The sequence below is a fragment of the Cornus florida genome, unplaced genomic scaffold (genome assembly GCF_030987335.1).
Source record: "Cornus florida cultivar Cherokee Brave unplaced genomic scaffold, ASM3098733v1 CherokeeBrave_3.0.0_Hap2_Chr03, whole genome shotgun sequence".
Classification (NCBI taxonomy): Eukaryota; Viridiplantae; Streptophyta; class Magnoliopsida; order Cornales; family Cornaceae; genus Cornus; species Cornus florida.
In genome coordinates, this window is record NW_026775573.1 from 34,453,138 (window position 1) to 34,475,296 (window position 22,159).

Sequence of the window (22,159 nt, forward strand, 5' to 3'; positions counted from 1 at the left end):
TACTCGTACCAATATGTGTGTGTGGGAGTGTGTGTGTGAGAAAGAGAGAGAGAGAGAGCTCACCTGAAGGGGAAGTTTTCCTATAGTAAACGTCATTTTATTGACCAACCACACTTTAATATTTCTCAGGAATTCCTAGTTGGACAAGCCCAAATTACTAATCATTACTTCATCAAAGTTTCCATTTGGTTCTAATTTGAACAATCTCTGAACCTCAGTTAGTTTCTCACAGTCATTTATCATCAAATCCAATGAATTCAGGTTTGGTAGATTTGTTATCATTTCCAGTGACCTGCAACTGGATAAATACAAGTCCCTTAAACTCATTGGAAGCTCTGGAAGTAACTGGAATGTTTCGCAGTTGCTTAAATAGAGTTCCTCGAGTATAGTAAGACACCTGATGCTCTCTGGAAGGCTACAGATTGGATTTCCACATAGATAAAAGTACTGCAACAGGGATAGGCTACCAAGATTGTTTGGAATAGCATCATCTGATAGGTTGCAGCTAGCAAGACTCAACCTTGATAATGAGTGTGGTAAAGAGCACAACGAAAAGTTGATCGATTCTGGAATTCTTCTTGGTCCCAATAGCCAATCCCGGAAGTGCGAAGTCCATAATCTTACCCCAGTATTCATGGAGGGTAATTGATTTATGCCAATCTTGTATGCAATGAGCATTTTCAGAGACTCCAGGTTGACCAGCTCTTCAGGCAACTTCTCGAGCTTGAAACAACAAGATAAAATGAGTATTTCAAGAGATTTTAGTTGACCAATTTCCGATGGAAGATTGGGAAGATTTTTGCAACCTTTTAGATTCAACACAACTAGTCTCCCTAATTCCCCAATTGATCCACGAATCTTAATTAAAGTTATGCAATTTTTTAGAATCAATCTTTCAAAATTCGAGACTTGTGAGAAATCGGGCATATTGGTAAGGCCATGGGAATGACTGAGATTGAGGATTTTTAACAATCTGATTAACTGTATAAAAAACATAAAAGATATTAGCATAACACACTCAGCCAAGCATTTTACCAATGCACCATGCAATGGCCCATTTAGAAATTAGTATATATGATATTCATAGTAATCACTGAAAAAAAAAAAAAAAAAAAAAAAAAAAAGTTAGAATGGGACCTTGTTTCCAGTCCAAACTTGTTTCAAGCTACTATTGTGCATGTCAAGAGCAACCACACTCTCTAGAGGAAAGCAATTGGGTATAGATTCTAAAGGGAACCCACACCAACACAACCATCTTAACTTCCTGGGGAATTCTTCATAGTCTCCGGTGAGGTTTGTATAATTCAGATGGAGCAGTCTTAATTTGTACATGCTTGAAAATGCATCAGTTTGTAATTCTACTTCATTGATGTGGAATTTGATCCTATTGTGGCAGAATTTTTGGGACCCAAGAGAAGAAGCCTAGTCGCTGCTTCAATGCATTCCTTTTAGAATGTAATGTTGATTGCGAGATATATTTTTGTAATTGGCAAATTTCGGTAACAAAACAAGTCCTAGTCGAGTTGTAATTTTAGTTACCATATCAGACTCAACATCGACCGCGGAATTCAGAGGTTGTTCAGATGAGGAAAGTATTGTTGATCATCGAAAAGGAAAGAACAATACATTAGAACATCGTTTCCCACTTAGGACACAAATACCTATATGTTATATTTTTCAGAATTTCCAAAAACAGAAAATCTAAGTTTAAAGTGGATTCTGTCAAGTAGAAACTGGTACCTGAATTTGGGAACCGGTTCCAGAAGCTATGATTCGAAGAACTTCATTCTGTCCTTTGGGAACCGGTTCCAGAAGTCCTGTTTGCAAAAGGTTTTCAGTTATCTTGTTCTGTTTGATTCCTTTTTTATCCAACTTTCCTTCCAAGTCCTATGCACGAAATTTCCTTTATTTTCAAAAGGAATAGGACTTTGCAAATCTCTATATAAATCATGTCATACACATAGGTTTATTTAAGGCTTTTGATCTACAAATTCATTATTCTTAAAAGCCTTAGGAAGATTAATTTTACAGAAAATAAGAATTGATTTTTTTCGTCATCTTTCTAGAATACATACACATAAACACATAAAGAGTTTAGAGTTGTGGTGTTCAAATCCTAATCGTGATCATACAGTTGCATCTACATCGATCAGACGAAATCAAATCTACTTCTATATTGAATTCAGACGATTGAAGAACAGAAGTAAAAGCGATCACACTTTGAAAGGGTTAGAGCATTTGAGAAGTGTTGTCTAATCTACCTGCTACTCTTCTATAAATACCAAACATAAGTCTGAGGTCAAGTTGATGTTGGACAGGGAGTTGCAAAGCCAGAGGATTATCAGCAGTTGGTATTTGGTAGAAGGATTAGGTGTGAGCCAGAGTCAAAATTCAGTATACTTTGTTTCAAGCATAGTGGATCGGTTTACTTTGGACTACACAGTCCTCTAGGTTTTTCCCATACAAACAGTTGATGTATTTTATCAACTGGAGTTTCCTCGCTAAAATCCTGGTGTCATCTCTAACTTTACTTTGCTTTATTTTATATTACATGATATTGATTTATTAATTGCAAAAATAAAGAAAGTTGGTAAAGACACAGATCTGTTTTAAACTAATCAAAACTTTCTAAGTATTTGCCACTGAGTACAACTTACATTGATTTTTCAAGAAAACCTTCAGAATGGTGTCTATTTGCATTATCTAAACCAAGGAATTCCTTGGTTGACCTATCTTCCTTAGGCACATTCAAGTTGAGGATTAGACCTTCAATGGAATTTGATCCCTGATTAGAGGACTTGAAAAATAAGCACACCTATTTAAAGATATATAATAAATTAAAAACAAATGAGGCAAGGTTTATTTATTGCGGCTTTCCCTCACATCTACAGGTCTGCCAGCAAGAGAAGAACCCAACACTTCAAGAGCTAAAGGAAGCCCTACACAGTAGCGTACAACCCTTTCTGAGTGCTCTAAGTAAAATTCAATCAAATGATCTTGTCCAAAGGCATGCCAACAAAAGAGCTCAAACGATTCATCATTGTTTAATTCCTCAACTCTGTGCATCTTATACAATTCATGTGCCTTCAACAATTGCTCATTTCTAGTTGTTATGATAATTTTACTTCCTCGATAAAACCAATCTCGCATTATGAGTACTGCTTTTAGTTCGTCTGATTGCTCCACATTATCAAGAACAACTAAAACTCTTTTACAACAAATAACATCTCTAATCTTGATGATTCCTTCATCCATACTGCTGATTTTTTCTTCTCTCCCCTTTAGAATATCATAAAGAAGTAGTTTTTGTAAACTAACCAAACCATTTGGTTGTTATGATATTTCTCTAATATTTGCAAGGAAGCTGCTACTTTCAAATCTTTCAAAGTTTAGGTTATACACAGTTTTAGCGATGGTTGTCTTCCTAATTCCACCTATTCCACAGATTGTCAGTATGCCAACATCAATTGATCCATCTTGTATCCACGAATTTATGCCTTCTACACAGAGTATCTATTCCAATTGGGTATGGACCAACACTCAAGACCGTGTGTTGATGGTGGTTCGTGAGTAGGATGAGGAGATCGTTCCACGTAAGTCAAGAAATCTGAGATCAGTATCCAAGTGGAGATCCAAGCGATATAAGGGACTCTTTGTACAGTAAAGATTAAGAAAGAGAAGGCCGACCTCGGTACCCAATGAACTCAAGCTCGGCAATGTTTGGTGGTTAGGGTCCTTCTCCTTTTTAAAGGCTGATTAATTCGCCTATTTATAGTGCTCATTCCCTCAGTCAATGTCTCTCAGTCCTTTGGGTGAGCCCGCTCTTACCCAAGGGTTCGAGGGTCTCCCCTCCCGACTGATGGGACATTAACGGATGAACCGCGGTGTTTTGCCCCCCGGTCCAAAGAGGTAACGGCGTTCCTTAATTAATACAGGTCTTGTCAAATGTCTTTCGTAATTAATGCACTTTTTATCGTTCATAGCTTGAGCTCGGATACCGAATGTCCTTTCCCCCTTGCATCGGCCTCGGACTGAGGCAGTACCTTGGATCTCAGCCACCTGTCCACATGCCCTCAGATTCCCGAACCCACCATAGGAATAAGCCTACTCCAAGGTTCTGCCTTCTTGACCTCGTGAGGCCACATCCCGAGTCTATATTTCGAGGTCCCTTGATCCAAAAAGAGGGGATCTCACAAAGCAGAAAGCTCAAGGTCACTCCAGCAAGAAGCGACCTCGGAAGAGCAGGAAGGATGGTTGCTTCGGACGAGTGCGAGTGAGTTTTAGCACGAGCGAGTGCAAGGCGCTAGCGCGAGCGAGTGCGGGGCGCTAGCGTGAACGAGCGCAAGGTGCTAGCGCGAGGGAGCTAGCGTGAGCGAGTGCGGGGCGCTAGCGCGAGCGAGTGAGCGCGAGGGAGCTAGCGTGAGCGAGTGCGTGGCGCTAGCGTAAGCTAGGTGCTAGCGCGAAGGAGCGCGAGGTGGTAGCGCGAGCGAGCTAGCGCGAGATGGTAGCGCGAGCGAGCGCGAGGGAGTGCGGGGCGGTAGCGCGAGGGTACTTGGTCATTTCAGGAGCACGCCAGATAAGTACTGGCCAGGTGTGCTTATTTTCAGAGGTAGCGCCACTTGGACAGCTAGTGTGGCACGATTATCAACACCATGCGATTCATTTTGTTGCTAATCTCTTTAACAATATTTTGAATAAAACTTGATTCTTTCCTACAAATTGAAAGGACAATGGATAAGTACACTTAAAACAACTTCCGTTAAATTAAACAACAAATGATGATTATATATATATATAACAAATTACATGGGGTTCAATTTTGGCCATTACGATTCATATACAATAATATAGACTGTTGAATATTATGACAATCTCGAATCGACAGAATTACATAGATTATACAATGTTAAAGATATCTGACAGAAAGAAAATAAGAAAATACAAGAACATTCACAAAATTCAGATTCTAAGTCAAATAAGCAAGTTTATGAAAAGAGCCATGTTGTTCAGAATTTCAATGATATTTCCGGTCTTTAGGCCTCATCTACTTATTTCCAAAAATTTTGGAATCTTTATTCTTTCAGATTGCTTTTATATAATTTTAAACACCTTAAAGTTTAAGATACTGAAGCACTTTTAACTCATATCCAGCTTTTCTTCTTTTTATTTTGATTCCAGATATGTTTATAATTTGTTTTATACATATTATGACCTTCATAATCCTTGAGTTGAAAATAAAAAAGATTGAACATGTTGTTCGTTTTACCCTTTCATGTTCGATCCATCTTTTCTTTTTCCTCCTTTTTCTTTCCTTCTAAATAGAAATCTTCTAATGATCAAATCTCTATATCAATGGTGAAGTACATTCAATAAAGTCAAATTCTTAATAATGTAAGAAATCTCATATAATAAGTTTCTAGACTCAACATACAGTATTTGGACACCACTATACCATAAACTCTGAAATAAGACAGTAATAAAACATCACATTATATATCAAGTCTTCTGCATCTACTTTAACTATTCTATCAATTTTTGGATGGTGTCAAACTTTCTAATTTATAGGTACTTTGACTAAAAGTATATATATTGTGTGTGAATTAAAAAAATAATAATAATAAATAATATATAGATTATATTTATAGTGTTTCAATATAAATTCGACTAGTTTAAAACATTCGCATTAAGAAATCATGTGGATAATGGGTACTATTAGCATCTAATGGCATAAATAATTTGGAAGTATTCAATCAATACTATTAACTCTTCAAGGAAATTACCCATCTATTAAAACCATCCCTGCCAAATCTGCTACTTCTCTAAGAGCTGCCTTCCATCTCTTTATCTTGTCCAACCACTCCTTTTATTTCTACTTTCTCTGCCTTAACTCGCTGTTCGTGTGTAGTAAATGCATTTGCAAAACTCCCTGTCTGCTCTCTTACATTTGATGGATCCACGTGATAGAAGACGGGCAGAATCATATGACCAACAGTCTTCTTGTGCTCAAGGATATTCAGAAGCTCATCATCTTGAAGATGCACAGTCTTTTGAGAAGATAATTATTGAAATCATCGACTCTTGGATTGCCTTATTTAGTTCTAAATCGATATTCTGACCTCTCTCTAGTCCTTCATCATCCCTACACGTGCGTATTCTTGCACATTGTAGCGCTGTGTAAACGTGATCAGTGAAGATATTCTGGGTGTCTTCACCTCTAAAACTTAAGAACACGTGATAAGAACATGCAGTTGGTGAGGCTTCTATGGCTCCTATAGCAGCCATTGGACAACACTGTAAGAGATCAATGAACAACAGATAAATATGCAATCTGCAGTTTTTGTGTAAGATGTCAATAAATAAATAAAAAAGTAAAGTAAATTAAATCCCATATACAATCCAAAGTACATAAGGAAAATGCTTAAGGAGAGAAATTAAACCTGAGTCAAGGGTTAAATGGAAACACACGTAACCAAATATCAAGACACAAAATGCTTCAAAGTGGCTTCACAAAGGTTTTAGCACAACTCAACTCAACAAAATTTCATCTCAATTATAACTTCAAAGTGGCTTTCACAAAATGCTTCAAAGTGGCTACACAAGAATCTTATTTTACCATTTGGCTCTTTCTAAGGTTAGTTAGTTTTGTCTTCTTTTCAATATCATTGCCATCGACGGCGATACTTGATCTGACAGAAAGATAAAAAAACCAAACCCAGTGGCTTGTTTCACATACAACAACAAAATAAAATTGATTAATGATCCATGTAATAAACTTGAAATATTAGGCAACATGAGTGTTCAATTGTAAAATGTTACCTGTAATTAGCAAAATCCCCCAAGAAATGGATTGATCGCTCCACTGAAAGATTGAATTTGTTATGCTCACTGAATCAAGAGAGAGGAAAGAGCAAAAAAGAAGAGTGAGAAAGAAGGGAAAGTGTGGAATGATAAAAGGGAAGGAAATACCCATTCGTGGGATCCACATGACTCAAATGGTTCTTGTTTTTATGCCCATAAACATCTCAACTATTTTTTTTGTATTATATATTACTTATATTACAAGACTTTTATCATAAGACACAACCTGTTTCTAAAACCCCAAACACTGTTAAGGTTATCAGTGAAATGATAAATTTAATTTTATTATTTAATATTAAATTAAAAATTAAAAATTATTATTTTTTAAATTATAAAAATCCCCTCTCACTTTTTTAGTACTGTGTTTGCAATAACCATTGACACCCACCTCTGTATTAGAACTCGACGGATGTTCAAACAACAATTGCCTACATGTTGGACATGATGAGTGTGACACTAACCATGTGTTTATGCACTTTACATGAAAACTGTGATTGCATTTGGGCAGGACTCTGACCTTCTCTCCTTCACCAAATTCTCCAAGGCAAATTATACACCGCCACCGGAATCTAACCCACCGCATCCTTCTTCAGCCCCGCCGAGGCTAAACGCCCACCAACATGATCTGGAGTCTCAAACCCAAACCTTGGGCTACACCGTAGAGCACAACGCACAATTGAGTTCAATTCGGTCACTTTTCCTGGTAGTTGTGTGTCACTTTGGTGGAAATCTTGAGTCGCAAACAGCGACCTAAGGCTTGAGAGAAGGACGGGGATGGTCCCTGTCCATGGAGAATCCAGATCGCTGTCGTTGCTGCCGGAGACCCGTTTTGGGTCAATTCATGGTTCAAGTGGTTGATTCATGGTTCAAGGTGGTCAATTCATGGTTCCAGGTCGCTTCCTTGTGCAACAATACATTTTCTATTCAGTTGGGTGACTCCACGCCGGCGGCGAGGTTGGCGGCAAGGAAGAAGAACATAAAATAAAAAAAGTTATTTTTGTAATTTAAAAAATAATACTTTTTAATTTTAATTTAATATTAAATAATAAGATTAAATTGGTTATTTTACTATTCGATTAAATTCAGATATTCAAACAATGTATAATAACGATTTTTAAAAATAGATTAAGATTTTATAATTAAAAATTAAAAATAACGAAATTTTATGATTTAAGCACTATATTATATTCAGAGTCACACCTTCAGAGTCGCCCAATCAGAAGTCATGGTGCCAACTGGCCCATTATCACTATTTGAGTAATGGTCATCAAAATGGGCCTAATCAAATTCAAGAGAAAGTGGGTTGACAGAAAATTTCAAGTCTTTGGACGTACTTTACCAAAAGGATAGAGCTGTGTTGGCCATTATACAATAAAATAGAAGATTGAAACCATATCATCTGAGTTTTGTATTAAATTTTCATTATCAGTTGGATGAGTTCGTTTTTCTAATCATAATGGAGTAATTTTTTTATTTTATTTTTTTTGTTTGGAACTCATTGACCAAAACTAGTTAGTGGGCCATATTAATTTTTTACTGAAAATCTTCACTTAAGGCTGTGAAATTGTCTTTTCTTGTCTTATAAAAGGCTTGTTAATTATTTCGAATTTTTTTCATGACCTAAATCATGTCGGATTGTTTTAAATTTTTTACTCATTGGGTTTCTTATTCTATATTTTGAGATTTTTTAGAAAGAATTTATTTTTGGACTTATTTTTTCTTAGAGGATTGTTTTAGTTTCTTTACAATATTAGGGTTTTCTTTATTATAAATATGCATATATTTTAAGAGCAAAATTTAACTTTTCATTAATAATATTTCAGATTGACTTGCAATTTTTCTTCAATTTTGTGAATTCAAAGTTGTCATGTTCTTTTGTGAACATTTCATAGCTTTCGCTACTTCATTTTTTTTTTTTCTCTCTTTTTTTTTTCTCTGTCTTTTTTCCCTTTTATTTTTTGTAATTTGGAACAGTGAGTGTTATCTGTTTATTTAAGATAAATCACAAAATTAAGTATTTTCTAGGACTTGCAGCCCATTGGTATCTAACACTCCCTTGTTTTGAAAAATCAACTAAAGATATAATTTTCATGGCAATAAGTTGCTTCTTCATTTTGCACAGAATTCACCCTGGATTGTGAGTTTCTTTCCCTCTTCATCATCTCTTTGTTCTTACTTTCATGTACTTATCAATTTCTTTTTTGAATTATTATTTTTTAAAGCAGGCTCGCTTTATGCTCTGTTAGGTAGGAAAAAAAAAATTTTGAATGGAAGAGAAAGTATAAGAGATGGATAAGACAATCTTAAAAAAGAGATTGTGTTGTTTTCTGAACTTGACTTGACTTTGTTTTTTCATTCGAGTTATGGAGTTTTAAGAAATAAAAATAAATAAAAGGGTAAAGTTAAAAATATTTATGGCTGGGGAGGTTTCCTTTTCTAAAATTTCTTTTTCTCTCATTTTTCTTTTTTTTTCACATTTTTTTTCTTTCCAAAACTAATGATTAATGCCACTTTTGTGGCCGATTGGCATTCAATTTTATTATTATTATTTTTTTATCTATCTAAATCTATATTTATATTCATTTATTTTATCTTAATAACGCATTTTTCTTTAACTCTTAAACCCGATTCTATTTATTCTTTCTCACACCCCTAACAAAATAAAGAATTGTGATAGGAGGTTAAACGAGGTTATGTGCCCCAAGTTGAATTTCCATGACAGAAAAATGTTATAATTGTTACTTTTGTCCCTGTTTACAGTGAATGTAAGTATAATTATCCAAATTTAATTTGCACCTATTACACTACTTATTGTCTTCTCTTGCACCCTTTTTTATTTTTTTTTATTTTTTATTTTTTTTTGTATTAACGCATTTCCATTATTTTCTCGCTCCGTTAACAGAAAAATGAAAGGTTGTCCTGATTTAGCGATATTAAATAGTTTGGGATATTTTTCAACTTCAGGTAATTTCTTCATAATTTTATATAAAAATTTGTTGATTTTTAAATTAGTTTACTTTTTCCGTTTTATAAAGAAACAGCCAGCGGAGATTATACATTTTCACAAAATGTAGAAGCACGTTAAAAGTTGGTTATTGAATTATATATATATATATATATAAATTAGTAGGTTATTGAATTTAAAAGCACTACTACTACTACCAATGTTACGAGTCTTTTTAACAATCCCGTTTATTTTTGCTTTATCAGTTATCTAATTCATTTTTAATTCGGTAAATTTAATTTATCTAAAAAATTAAATAAAATTACAAGTTACACTTATTCATCCATCTCTAATTGTTTTTAAACTAAAGTACACAACTTATTTTGCACCACCCTACTCACAACTCACTATGTGAACAATGTAGAAAAATGTACATATAAAAGTAATAGCATCACTGCCCTACTCACATTCTTTAACATACATATAAAAATAATAGTGTCACATAGAGAGAGGGAATAAAGATTTCTCAAGAGTGTTACCCACATTTCTAAAAAAAAGTTTGAAAAATTTTCACTTTATAAAACAACTGTAACTGTTTTACGTACTTGATATGAAATTATGCAAAAATAAAATGATTAAATCAAATATAGTTTAATAGTAGTAGTATTACGGCGCCCATTTGAATCCTATAGCAGATGCTGATACAAAAAATTTTCCTGGAACTCAATTAGTTTTTCAAAATTATATTACAAAAACTGAACAATTATCATTTGGATCCTATTTTCACTAAAACAGTGATTGCAGCACAAAGATAGTGCTCTTAGACAATTTATTGACCTTTATTAGAAAGGAATGAGTTGTTGAAGAAATTTTAGGTCATCAAAACATTTTTGATTGGTCAAAATCTATCCAAATGAAGTTTAGAGTCACAAATCGAGGTAAGCTTCTCCTCTTACATAGAACAAACCATAATGGCAGATGAAGTAGGCGCGTGTCCTCGCCTGATACACTGACAAATCAACATTTTGACAAGAAGGGTAGGTACCCTTCTCTTCTTCCTCAAACACAACATGGATCCCAAACTCCTTTAGCTTAGAAAACCGAAAGCTTCCACTAATTGATTCAAAAAACTCCAATGGCTCACCGAAAAACACCGAAACATTCAATTCATCACCAGCTTCCACTAATTGATTCACAAAACTCCAATGGCTTAACCATACCATCTCGTTCCCATCATCTGGAACGCCCATGAATGATGGGCAATATAAACACTTCAGATCCCTTGTCCTATTACTCACTTCAATCATGCAGAACTTAGTCGAACCAGAATCCATCCAACTACCAGTTTGTGCATAAACAACACATACATTCAAGCCTTGGATCTTGAAATTAGGATTTGAAGGCACCTTAAAACATATTGAAGATTCCTTGCTCTTAATGCTGAACCAGCCTGGAACTTCATTACCAGGGAGAAAAGTGCTAAATATACCCGATTCATGCAGTCCCTACACCATGTAAACCACAAATTTTAACTCTTACAAATATGAGTGTGTGTGTGTAAGAGAGAGAGAGAGAGAGAGAAAACTCACCTGTAGAGGAACTTTTCTTTTAGTTTCCGTCATAAAGTTGAACAAAGAAACTTCAATATTTCTCAGGAATTCCAAGTTGGTCAAACCCAAATTGCTGATCATCACTTCATCAAAGTTTCCAATGGGTTCCAACTTGAACAACCCCTGAACCTCACTTACTTTGTCACAACAATCTGGAAACAAGAACAGTGAATTCAACAGGTTTGGTAGATTTGTTATCATTTCCAATGACCTGCACCCAGATAACTTCAACACCCTTAAACTCATTGGAAGCTCTGGAAGTAACTGGAGTTTTGGGCAGTTGTTTAGATCAAGAAAGTGGAGCATAGTGAGACCCTTGATGCTCTCTGGTATGCTACAGATTAGATTTCTACTTAGATCCAAGTTCTTCAACAGGGATAGGCAGCCAAGATCCTTTGGAATAGCATCATCTGATAGGTTGCAGCCAGCAAGACTCAAGACTGATAATGAGCGTGGTAAAGAACACAATGAAAAGCTGATCGATTCTGGTCTTCTTCTTGGTCCAAATAGACATTCCCGGAAATGTGACGGCCATGATCTTAACCCAGTAGTCATGGAGGATGATTGATTTATGCCAACTCCGTCTGCAAGGAGCATTTTCAAACACTCCATCTTGCCCAGCTCTTCTGGCAACTTCTTGAGCTTTAAACAACGAGATAGAATGAGTACTTCAAGACATTTCAGCCCGCCAATTTTCGATGGAAGCTTCCGAAGATTTTTGCAACCTTTTAGATTCAACAGAACTAGTCTCCCTAAATCCCCAATTGATCCATCAATCTCAATCAAATTTATGCAATTTTTAAGAATCAACCTTTCAAGATTGGGGGCTTGTGAGAAGTCAGGCGTATTGGTAAGACCATGGGAATGACTGAGATTGAGGATTTTCAACGATCTGAGCAACTGTTTAGTAAGGTAGAAAATATTAGTATAACACACTTGACAACCCAAGCATTTTATCAATGCACCACGCAACAGCCCATTTGAATATTTATATTAATCACCAATGAAAATAAAAGGACGAAAAAAGTTAGTATGAGACCTTGTTTCCATTCCAAACATGTTTCAAGCAACTATTGCGCATGTCAAGGGCAACAAGACTCTCCAAAGGAAAGCCACTGGGTATAGATTCTAAACGGAACCCACGCCAACACAACCATCTTAACTTCCTAGGGAATTCTTCGTAGTCTCCTGTGAGCCTTGTATTATTCAGCTGGAGTAGTCTTAATCTGTGCATCCTTGAAAATGCATCAGTTTGTAAATCTACTTCATCTGATGTGGAATGCGATCTTGTTGAGGCAGAATTTATGGGAAGCCAAGAGAAGAACCCTAGACGACGCCGCTTCAATGAATTGTTCTCCAATAATAATGCTGATTTGTCAAGAAAGTCTTCTGAATAGTGTCTTTTTGCATTATCTAAACCAAAGAATTCCTCGGTGGACCTATCTTCTTTAGATGCATTGAAGTTGAGGATGAGGCCCTCAATGGAATCTGTTCCCTGATAAGAGGACATGAAAAGTAAGCATACCAACTAAAAAGAATACAAATAGACATCATGAGAAACATATTTCTTACAGTTTTTTCATTTAATACACTAAAGGCATCCTTGTGATGCCACAATCTGCTGCGTTTCCCAAGTTCCTTGGGTGATTCTTGGCGGATGATTTCTCTCCCCATGTCCCGAAGCAATTGATGCATTGTCAGCTTGTTATTGTCATCAATAGTTATGAGACATCTATCGACGAGATTTTGAATCCCAACTTTTGTATAGAAACCACACCCATCTAGAATTGTAATTGTGAATTCTTTATCCTTTCTAACAAAGAAACAAGCAATATCAAGGAATAAATTTCTGTCATGGTCATCTTGTAAAGAATCAAAGCTTATTTTTATTTTCTTTAGGATCTGACTGTCAGGAATAGCTTCCAATTTCTTTAATGTGCTTTCCCACACATCTACAGGTCTGCCAGATAGGGAAGAACCTAGCACTTGAAGAGCTAAAGGAAGCCCTCCGCAGTACTGTATGACCATTTTTGACATCTCCATGTAAACTTCAATGGGATGGTCTTGTCCAAAGGCATGCCAACAGAAGAGCTGAAATGATTCACCATCATTTAATTCCTTAACTTTGTGCATCTTATAGAGTTCACGTTCCTTCAGCAATTGCTGATGTCTAGTTGTTATGATAATTTTGCTTCCTGGATAAAACCAATCTCGCATGGCGAGTACTGCATTTAATTGGTCTGATTGATCCACATCATCAAGAACAACTAAAACTCTTTTACAGCAAATAGCATGTCTAATCTTAATGATTCCTTCGTCAACACTGCTAATTTTTTCTTTTCTCCCCTTTTGAATATCTGAAAGAAATTGTTTTTGTAAACTAACCAAACCATTGGATTGTTCTGATATTTCTCTAATATTTGCGAGGAAGCTGCTACCTTCAAATCTGTCAAAGTTTAAGTTGTAGACAGTTTTGGCGATTGTTGTCTTCCCAATTCCACCAATTCCACATATTGTCACTATGCCAACATCCGTCGATCCATCTTGAATCCACGAATTAATGTCTTCTACACGAGAATCTATTCCAACTGGGTATGGACAAACACTCAAAACCGTGCGATTCAATTTGTTCCCAATCTCTTTCACAATTTTTTGAATAAAACTTGCCTCCTGCCTACAAAATGCAATGAAAATGGATAAAGCATATTGAAAACATCATTTGTTAAAATGAAACAACAAATGATGATAAAAAAAATAAAATAATACAAATTAAGTGGTGTTCAATTTTGGCCATTACTACTCGTATACAAACATAGACTGCCTAGTATTATGAAAATCTCAAATTGACATAATTTCATAGGTTATGCTAAAGATATATGAAAAAAAAAGAGAGCATGTTCACAAAATTCAAGCTCCAAGTCAGATAAGAGAGTTCATGAAAAGGGATTCATGTTGTCCACAATCCTATTTCCATTCTTTTGGCTTCATCTACTTATTTCCAGAATTTTTGTGACTGCTGAATTTATTCTCAAAGTTACTTTCTTTGTATCTTAATTCCAGATATGTTTATAATTTGTATTATACTTGTAACCTTCGCACACCTCGAGTTGTCATTCATTTAGTCATTTTAGCCCTTTCATGCTCTGTCCATCTTTTCTTTTTCCTATTTCAAACCGTTTGAAGAGAAATCTTCATATTTCTTATCATCAAATCTCTATCAGTGTTCCAGAACATCGATAAATTCAGATTCTTAGTAAAATCTAAGCAGTCTCATAAATAAGTTTATAGACTCAACATCCAATATTTGGAAACCAGTCAAACCACTATACCAGAAATCGTAAATAGGACAGTAATATAACATCCCATTTATATATCAGTTTTGGATGGTGCCAAACTTTCATATTTATCGATAATTTGGCTAAAAGTATATATATAAATTCATAAAACATTTTGATAAATGGTATATAGATGGTACTAATAATGTTTCAATACATTTCAAATAGTTTAAGCCTTTACCATTAAGAAATAATGCTTATAGTGAGTAAAATTAGCATCTATTGGCATGAATAAATTGAAAGTATTCAATCAACACTACTAACACTTAAAAGGAAATTACCCATCTATTATAACCATCCCTGCCAGATCTGCAACTTCTCTCAGAGCTGCCTTCCACCTATTTATCTTGTCCAACCCCGCCTCTTTTTTTTCTTCTGTCTCTACCTTAAATTGTTCTTCGTATATAGCAAATGCGTGTGCAAAACTTCCTGTCTGCTTTCTTACATGGGATGGATCCACATGATAGAAGACGGGCAGAATCATATGACCAACAGTCTTCTTGCGCTCAAGGATATTCAAAAGCTCATCAAGACACCATCTTGACGATGCATAGTCTTTTGAGAAAACAATTATTGAAATTCTCGACTCTTGGATTGCCTTCTTTAGTTCTAAGTTGATATTCCGTCCTCTCTCTATTCCCTCATCATCTCTAAATGTGCGTATTCCTGCATGGAGTAGAGCCGCATAAAGGTGATCAGTAAAGGTATTCCGAGTATCTTCGCCTCTAAAACTCAAGAACACGTGATAAGAACATCGAGTTGAGGACGCTTCTCGGGCTCCCATAGCGGCCACTGAACAAGGCTCTAAGAGATCAATGAACAAGGGATATATGCAATCTGTACAGACAACCAGTATTTGGGTAAGGTCAAAAAAATTAAATCAACAATATTACGTAATCAAATAGGCAAAGTCAATTAAATCCTATATATGAACCGAAGTACACGAGGAAAATGCTAAAAAGGGAGATGCTCTAATGAATTATACATGAGGCAAGGGTTAAATAGAAACACAAATTTAGCTAAAGAATTTCCTTTCAACTTTATATATAAGCACTCTTCGACTTAAACAACATCATTTTCAATCTTTCCTCCAATTAAAGAATTGAGCCTAGGTAACAAAAATTCTTTTGGCATTTATTGACCTTCGATCTTTATTAATCCAAACTTATATATTAGTTTTAATCATACTTACTTACATTCCAAGCTTATTATAAATTTATGCATGGTTAATTCCTACTAGCTTAAACTTGTAGAACAAATTGGACGGTTGATTTGACAAAGAGAGACAGATATACCAAGACATCAATAACAAAGAAACCAAACCTAGTGCCTAGTTTTATTCAGGTTACACATCTATATGTAGTTTCAGCTTTTTTCATGAATGCAAACACTTACAGTAACAAATTAAACACAAACAGAACATACAAAATAAAAATTGATTAATGATCCATGTAATAAACTTGAAATATTGAACAAAGGGTTTTCAATTGTAAAGGTTACCTGTAATTAGCAAAACCCCCCAAGAACTGGATTGACCACTCCACTAAAAGATTGAATTTGTTCTGCTCACTATGAAGAGAGAGGAGAGAAGCGAAAAAAGGAGTGCCAGAGAGAATGCGAAGTGTCAAATGATAAAAGGGGAGGAAAGGAAAGGAAGGAAATAACCATTGGTGGGATCCACAGAGGAAGCTTCCCTGCCAAACAAACATTGATAATATGCTATTCCCGTTGGGACAGTTCTGAAAATGCAGAATCTATATGCTGCTTTGTTAATATATGCTATTCTCCATGTGACAGTAATTTTGATAGGGGTAGTAATTTGGTGGGTTTGGGCCGGTCGTGAATGGGTGGGACAATAATGGGTCATTAGTTCATTATCAACCCATTATGGTGGGTTAAAAATGGGTTGGGTGTCAAATGGGTTGAGCCGAACTCACACCCAACCCAATTACCCAAATTTTTTTATAAACAAATTGTCAAATATTTTTAATTCTTGAATACCAAAAAATAAAAAAATTGTTCTTGTAACAGTTTTATATTAATTTTCTAATCACTGGTGTTATCATTTTTTTTTTTTTTAAAGTCAAATACAACTTATTACTCTGCTAGTATAATTAATAATATATATATATATATATAGAAAAAGGAATTTTAACCGGTACAAACATGGTTTTAATTTCAATATTTTTTACCCAATAAAATAGAAATTGAGGTTTGTAGTGCAAAAAAAAGAAATATAGAAGTTGAGGTAACATTGCGATAGAGTGCGGTACCACAACCCAGGAAAAGAAAAGAGAAAAAACAGAGAGGAGAGAGAAAACAGAAAGAGAAAGGAAAGAGATAAAAATTCAGAGAGGCCAATTTTATTTTTTCTATATAAAATCATAATTAATAACAATAAATAAGTATCACACCATCTTCCTATATAATTGACTTCCAACCCAATTACAATGACAGGATCTCTGAGCAATGGCAGGATCTATAAACAATATTTGCAATAATTCTATATTTTAGAAAGTGACAAAATTTAATAATACTAAAAAAAAATTCGCCAAAAATTTTTTTTTTCCAAAAACTAAAGCAGTGCCAAATTTGTGAGAGAGATCAATTTAACAAAAACTATGTCGGCCAATGAAATTACTTTTCAAAAAAAAAAAAAACAAAAAATAAAAAGAAAGAGATGAAATTAATTTCTCTCTTTAAAATTTTTGAGAGAGCAAACAAAAGAGTTAAAAAAACCTTTCTCAAAAAAAAAAAAAAAAAAAAAAAAGGGGGAGAAGAGAGAAAACAGAGAGAAAAAAAGGGGGAAGAGAAGAGAAAACACAGGAAAAAAAAAATGAGAAATAGAGAGAAATGGAGGAGAGAAAATATAGTTTTGTTTGAGCGAGTTGAGATGGGTACCCAATATTTACTCATTATTTACCCATGAATATAATGAGAACCCATTTTTTATCCATTAATTACACATTCATTTAAATTGATTATCCAAAAAATTTAATTTTAGTGGACAAGTTTGGGCTGTTTAATGGGTTTGGATATAAATTGTTACCCTATATTTTGACCTTAACAAAATGACGAGTTGAAAAGAAAATGTGAACGGAGTTGTATAAAATCTAAATTTTGTATTAAAATATTCATTATCTATGCCCCGTCAAATGTTCTATGAATAACTATTTATACTACGAATTTTTTCTTTTCTTTTTTTAATTTTCTTTTTTATAATTTGGACCATGGAGAGAGTTATTTGTTTATTCACGGAAAATCACAAAACCATGTAAATTACCGTGTAATTTTATGTTAAGGTACATATATATAATATATATTTTTTTTTTGTAAGACCATGAACTTAAGAAGGGTAATGTGATGTGATATCTTCTTAGGGCTAGGATTTTTTATGCTTACTATGGGGCTGGATTTCTTTTATAAAAAATACATATATATGAACACTACTCTGCTAAATATCAACAAAAGACTGAATTTATTATGCTCAATCATGAATGATGAAGAGAGAAGCAAAAAAGGAGTAGTGAGAAAGAGAAGGGAAAATGTCAAATTATAAAAGTAGGGGAAAGGAAAGGAAAGGAAAGAACTATTGGTGGGATCCACAGGGAAAGCTTCCCAGCAACTGGGCAACCAAACATTGATAATATGCTATTCCCGGTGGGACAATTGTGAAAAGCATGATACAATTACAATCTAAGTCATACAGTTCTTCTCAACACGTATCGCTCTCACGTTCGGAGTGCTCTCACGCTCTGCACGCGCTCTCGCTCAAATTTTCAATATTTATTATATAATTTTGCCGCTCTTACGCTCCCACTTCATGTAACTTAGATTACAATATGCTTATCCGCCAACCTGTAAATAAGATAGTTCTTGACCCGAACAAAATGATACAGAGTAAAAAGGAGTGGAGAAGAAAGGAAAGAGCCATTGGTGGGATCCACAGGGAAAGCTTTCCTACAAGTGGGCAACCAAATATTGATAATATGTTATTCCCGGTGGGACAGTTCTTGACCCTAGCAAAATGAAGAATTGAAAAGAGAATGTGAACAGAGTCAATTAGGTTAAGGTATTATTATTATTATTATTATTATTATTATTTTAAGACCATGAAGTTAAGGATAATGTGATATGATATTTCGCAACAATTTTTTTATGCATACTGTGGGGGTGTGGTATTAGTCTAGACAGAACGAAAATATATGCGAAATAACATCAAAATTTTACTAGTATATAGCTCCAAAGAAATTTAAAAAAAATAACTAAAAGTTAACAAAAATAACTTATCGATTAATTTTTGACAAATTATTTTATTCACCGGACTAGGCCTCAATTTCAACTTCAACCAAGATCTTTACCAAACACCAAAAAATAAAAATAAAAATATATAATTTACCTAAAAATGGATTATTGTATTTGTTCTTCAGGTTTATGGTTTTAAGAGATTATGTAATTTCCAAAATTGATGAAACAAATGAGCCTAAAAACAAGTTTAAGACTATATGCTTATACTATTACTGTAGTACATAAACTATAAAAGCCCCTTTGTTTAGATGTAAAATATTTTTCAAAAAATATATTTTTTATTTTCTAATATTTGGTTGTCATAAAATATTTACGAAGAAAAAAAAATACTAAAAGTTAACAAAAATAACTTACCTATCAATTTTTGACAAGTTATTTTATTAGCCGGGCTAGGCTTCTACCTCAACTTTAACCTAAATCTTTATCAAACACCAAAAAATAAAAATATATAATTTACCTGAAAAAGGACAACGAAACAAATAAGCATAAAAACAAGTTTAAGGCTATATGCTTATACTATTAGTCTAGTACATTAAAAACAAGTTTAAGGCTATATGCTTATACTAATACATTAAAACAAGTGTAAGGAAATACATGTGATTCTTTCAAATTATTATATTCTTTTATCGGGATTAAAAGACAGGAAATGCATGTGTGAAACGCTGGGAATGACCAACAATAAACAACACATAGAGGATGGAAGTACTTAGAAAACATATAGCATCTCTAATCTTAATGATACAGTCTAATCAATAAAGTAGAAGGAAATGAAGCAAATTATCTTATGAAGTTTTATATTTACAGAAAAACTAGATACAGGGTCTCTAAATCAAATAGTATCTAATTGAGCTACCTTTCAAAAAATTTTAAAAGTGGTTGGATATCCAAACAAATAATAAAGGCTCAAACGCGCCACAATTTTAATTTAACTAATTACACCAGGTTTTTTTTTCTAAAATTGGTTTGAATTCTCATTGTGCAGCATTTGTTTTAAGTACAAGTCCACTAAACTTTAACATAACCCATGTAATTCTCACAATATTCCAGTCAAGTCAATTGTAATTAACCAAATTTAATCTCAATTATTTGTCGTATGCTATATGAATCCCATTTCACCATTGCTCTTTCTAAGGTTAATTAAAACTTCAATAAAACTACATGAACTCGTGTTAGTTTTGTCATTTTATAAACTTTTTATTTCTTAAATGACAAACATTCTCTCCCATAAAACATGACTAGTAATAACTATTGTGTCTAAGAGTGTTGGGATTTTGGCAGAATTTCATTGGTTGAATGATACAATTGTGGTCGTCAATTGTATGACCGTGTGGACGGCTTAATGCTCAAGCTAAGGGTTTGATAAGGCAATAAGCAAACTTTCAGGAAAGTAATTGATAAGGAATGAATTGTTTTGTATAAAGCGTGTTATGCAGCAAAAGATGTAGATCTTGAGAGATCCCACGGTAATCCCAGAGTGATCCAAGCATTACACAATCTCCAAATCATTTTTTGGAAAAAAAAGAGAATAAATCCTCCATTTTTATACCACATATCCTATTTTGACACCAAGAAATGAAGTACTTTCTACAAATAGAAAAGAATATTCAGAAATTCAATGTCATTTGTAATAAGAGTCTTTTATTACAAAATTTTTCTTTCATACCTACAATTCTGATCAAGGGAAATAGAGTCATAATAAGTTATATTAGTTTTTTGTGTGAAGAAAATCCTTTTTGTGTGCAATCTTCAAGAGAGATATTTGAAGTTTGTCTTTTGATGGATTTTCTAGTTTACATAAACCATATAATTATTGGGGATTTTTCTTGAGAGAGTTTGGTGAGCTTTTCTTCGTTTGGTGGGTGACGTTTTGTAAGAAGAGGGATTATTGTCTAGAAGAACCAAAACGTTCTTCAATTTGTAATTTTCTTCTATACAGTGATACAGATCATCATTGCCCATAGATGTAACCCTATTTGTGAGGGTGAACCACGTATAAATCTTGTCTTATGGTGTGTTTTTTTCATCTTTATTCATATCTTTCTGTTATTAGGATTTGCCATCATTGTGTGTATATTTGTTTGGGTCGCCTCCGCACAAGAAGATTGGTGTCAGAAAATTGGTATCAGAACTTCCCGTGCCCAACAGGGAGCACCGAATTGGCTCCTATTTGGTGCTCCCAAGCTTAGCTAAAATATTTCCTTTCAACTTTATAGACTGAGTTGATGACATAACACCATAAGCACACTTCAACTTAACCAACATCATCTTCCATCTTCCCACCTATTAAAGAATTGAGGAGAGGTAATAAAAATTCTTTTGCTATTTCTTGACCTTTGGTCTTTATTACATCTCCATATATATATATATATATATATATATATATATATATATATATATATTCAACTTTACTAAATTTATACATTCAATTTTAATCTTACATTTACATTCCATACTTATTTGAAATTTAGCATGGCTAATTCTTACTAAGCTTAAACTTTTAGAAGAAATCGGATACTTGATTTGACACAGAGAGAGACAGAAATACTAAGACATCAATATGGGTCAAACATCAAGAACGAAAGCTTTATTCAGGCTACAGATCTACATGTAGTTTCAGCTTTTTTCATGGATGCACACACTTACAACAACAGATGAAACAGAAACAAAACATACAGCATAATAGAATAAAATAAAATTTGATTAATGAACATAGAAAATAAACTTGAAATGTAGAGCAATGGATGTTCAATTGTAAAGGGTTACCTGTAATTAGCAAAATACCCCAAGAAATGGATTGATCACTCCACTTAAAATTTGAATTTGTTCTGGTCACTGATGAAGAAGGGGGGGAGAATAAAAAAGTGGAGCGAGAAAGAAGGGGAAGTGTTCAATGATAAAAGGGAAGAAAAGGAGAAGGGGAAGTGGGATCCAAGCGTCCTTGTAAGTGGGAATAACCGGAGTGGACTTTGACGAATCGGACAATTTGTGACACGTGGCATGATGTCTAAGTTTACGGATTTAATGATGCCACGTGGTTTGACACTATATTTTTGAGTTATTTTTTTATTTATTTTTTTTAATCACCCAATACACTGCTCTTCAAC

At 34.1% G+C, this 22,159-nt stretch overlaps 1 protein-coding gene and 1 pseudogene across 3 annotated transcripts; both read right to left on the reverse strand.

Moving 5' to 3' along the window:
• Positions 1-135: 135 nt before the first annotated feature.
• LOC132301419 (disease resistance protein RUN1-like) lies at positions 136-4,145 on the reverse strand (annotated as a pseudogene).
• A 5,140-nt stretch (positions 4,146-9,285) lies between these two features.
• On the reverse strand, positions 9,286-21,972 carry LOC132300227 (disease resistance protein RPV1-like). Of its 3 annotated transcripts, none has more exons than XM_059797235.1 (7): positions 21,819-21,972; positions 16,248-16,316; positions 15,029-15,584; positions 12,985-14,086; positions 12,452-12,907; positions 11,392-12,312; positions 9,286-11,307 (listed from the first exon to the last, which is right to left on the reverse strand). In XM_059797235.1, exons 3-7 carry the CDS (start codon positions 15,529-15,531, stop codon positions 10,729-10,731), a joined length of 3,561 nt encoding a protein of 1,186 aa, XP_059653218.1. In that variant the 5' UTR covers positions 15,532-15,584; positions 16,248-16,316; positions 21,819-21,972; the 3' UTR covers positions 9,286-10,728. The 3 variants fall into 3 exon arrangements, with proteins under 3 accessions (XP_059653218.1, XP_059653217.1, XP_059653216.1); XM_059797234.1 differs by having other exon boundaries at positions 16,248-18,707; XM_059797233.1 differs by lacking the exon at positions 16,248-16,316.
• Positions 21,973-22,159: the final 187 nt, after the last annotated feature.

Excerpts from the sequence above, each read along its gene's own strand:
- LOC132300227 (XM_059797233.1), bottom strand. The coding sequence starts at position 15,531 with ATGGGAGCCCGAGAAGCGTCCTCAACTCGATGTTCTTATCACGTGTTC. Across the intron at positions 14,087-15,028 it reads GGGATGGTTATAATAGATGG|GCAGGAGGCAAGTTTTATTC; the intron begins GTAATTTCCTTT and ends TGCATTTTGTAG. Across the intron at positions 11,308-11,391 it reads AAAGAAAAGTTCCTCTACAG|GGACTGCATGAATCGGGTAT; the intron begins GTGAGTTTTCTC and ends TACATGGTGTAG.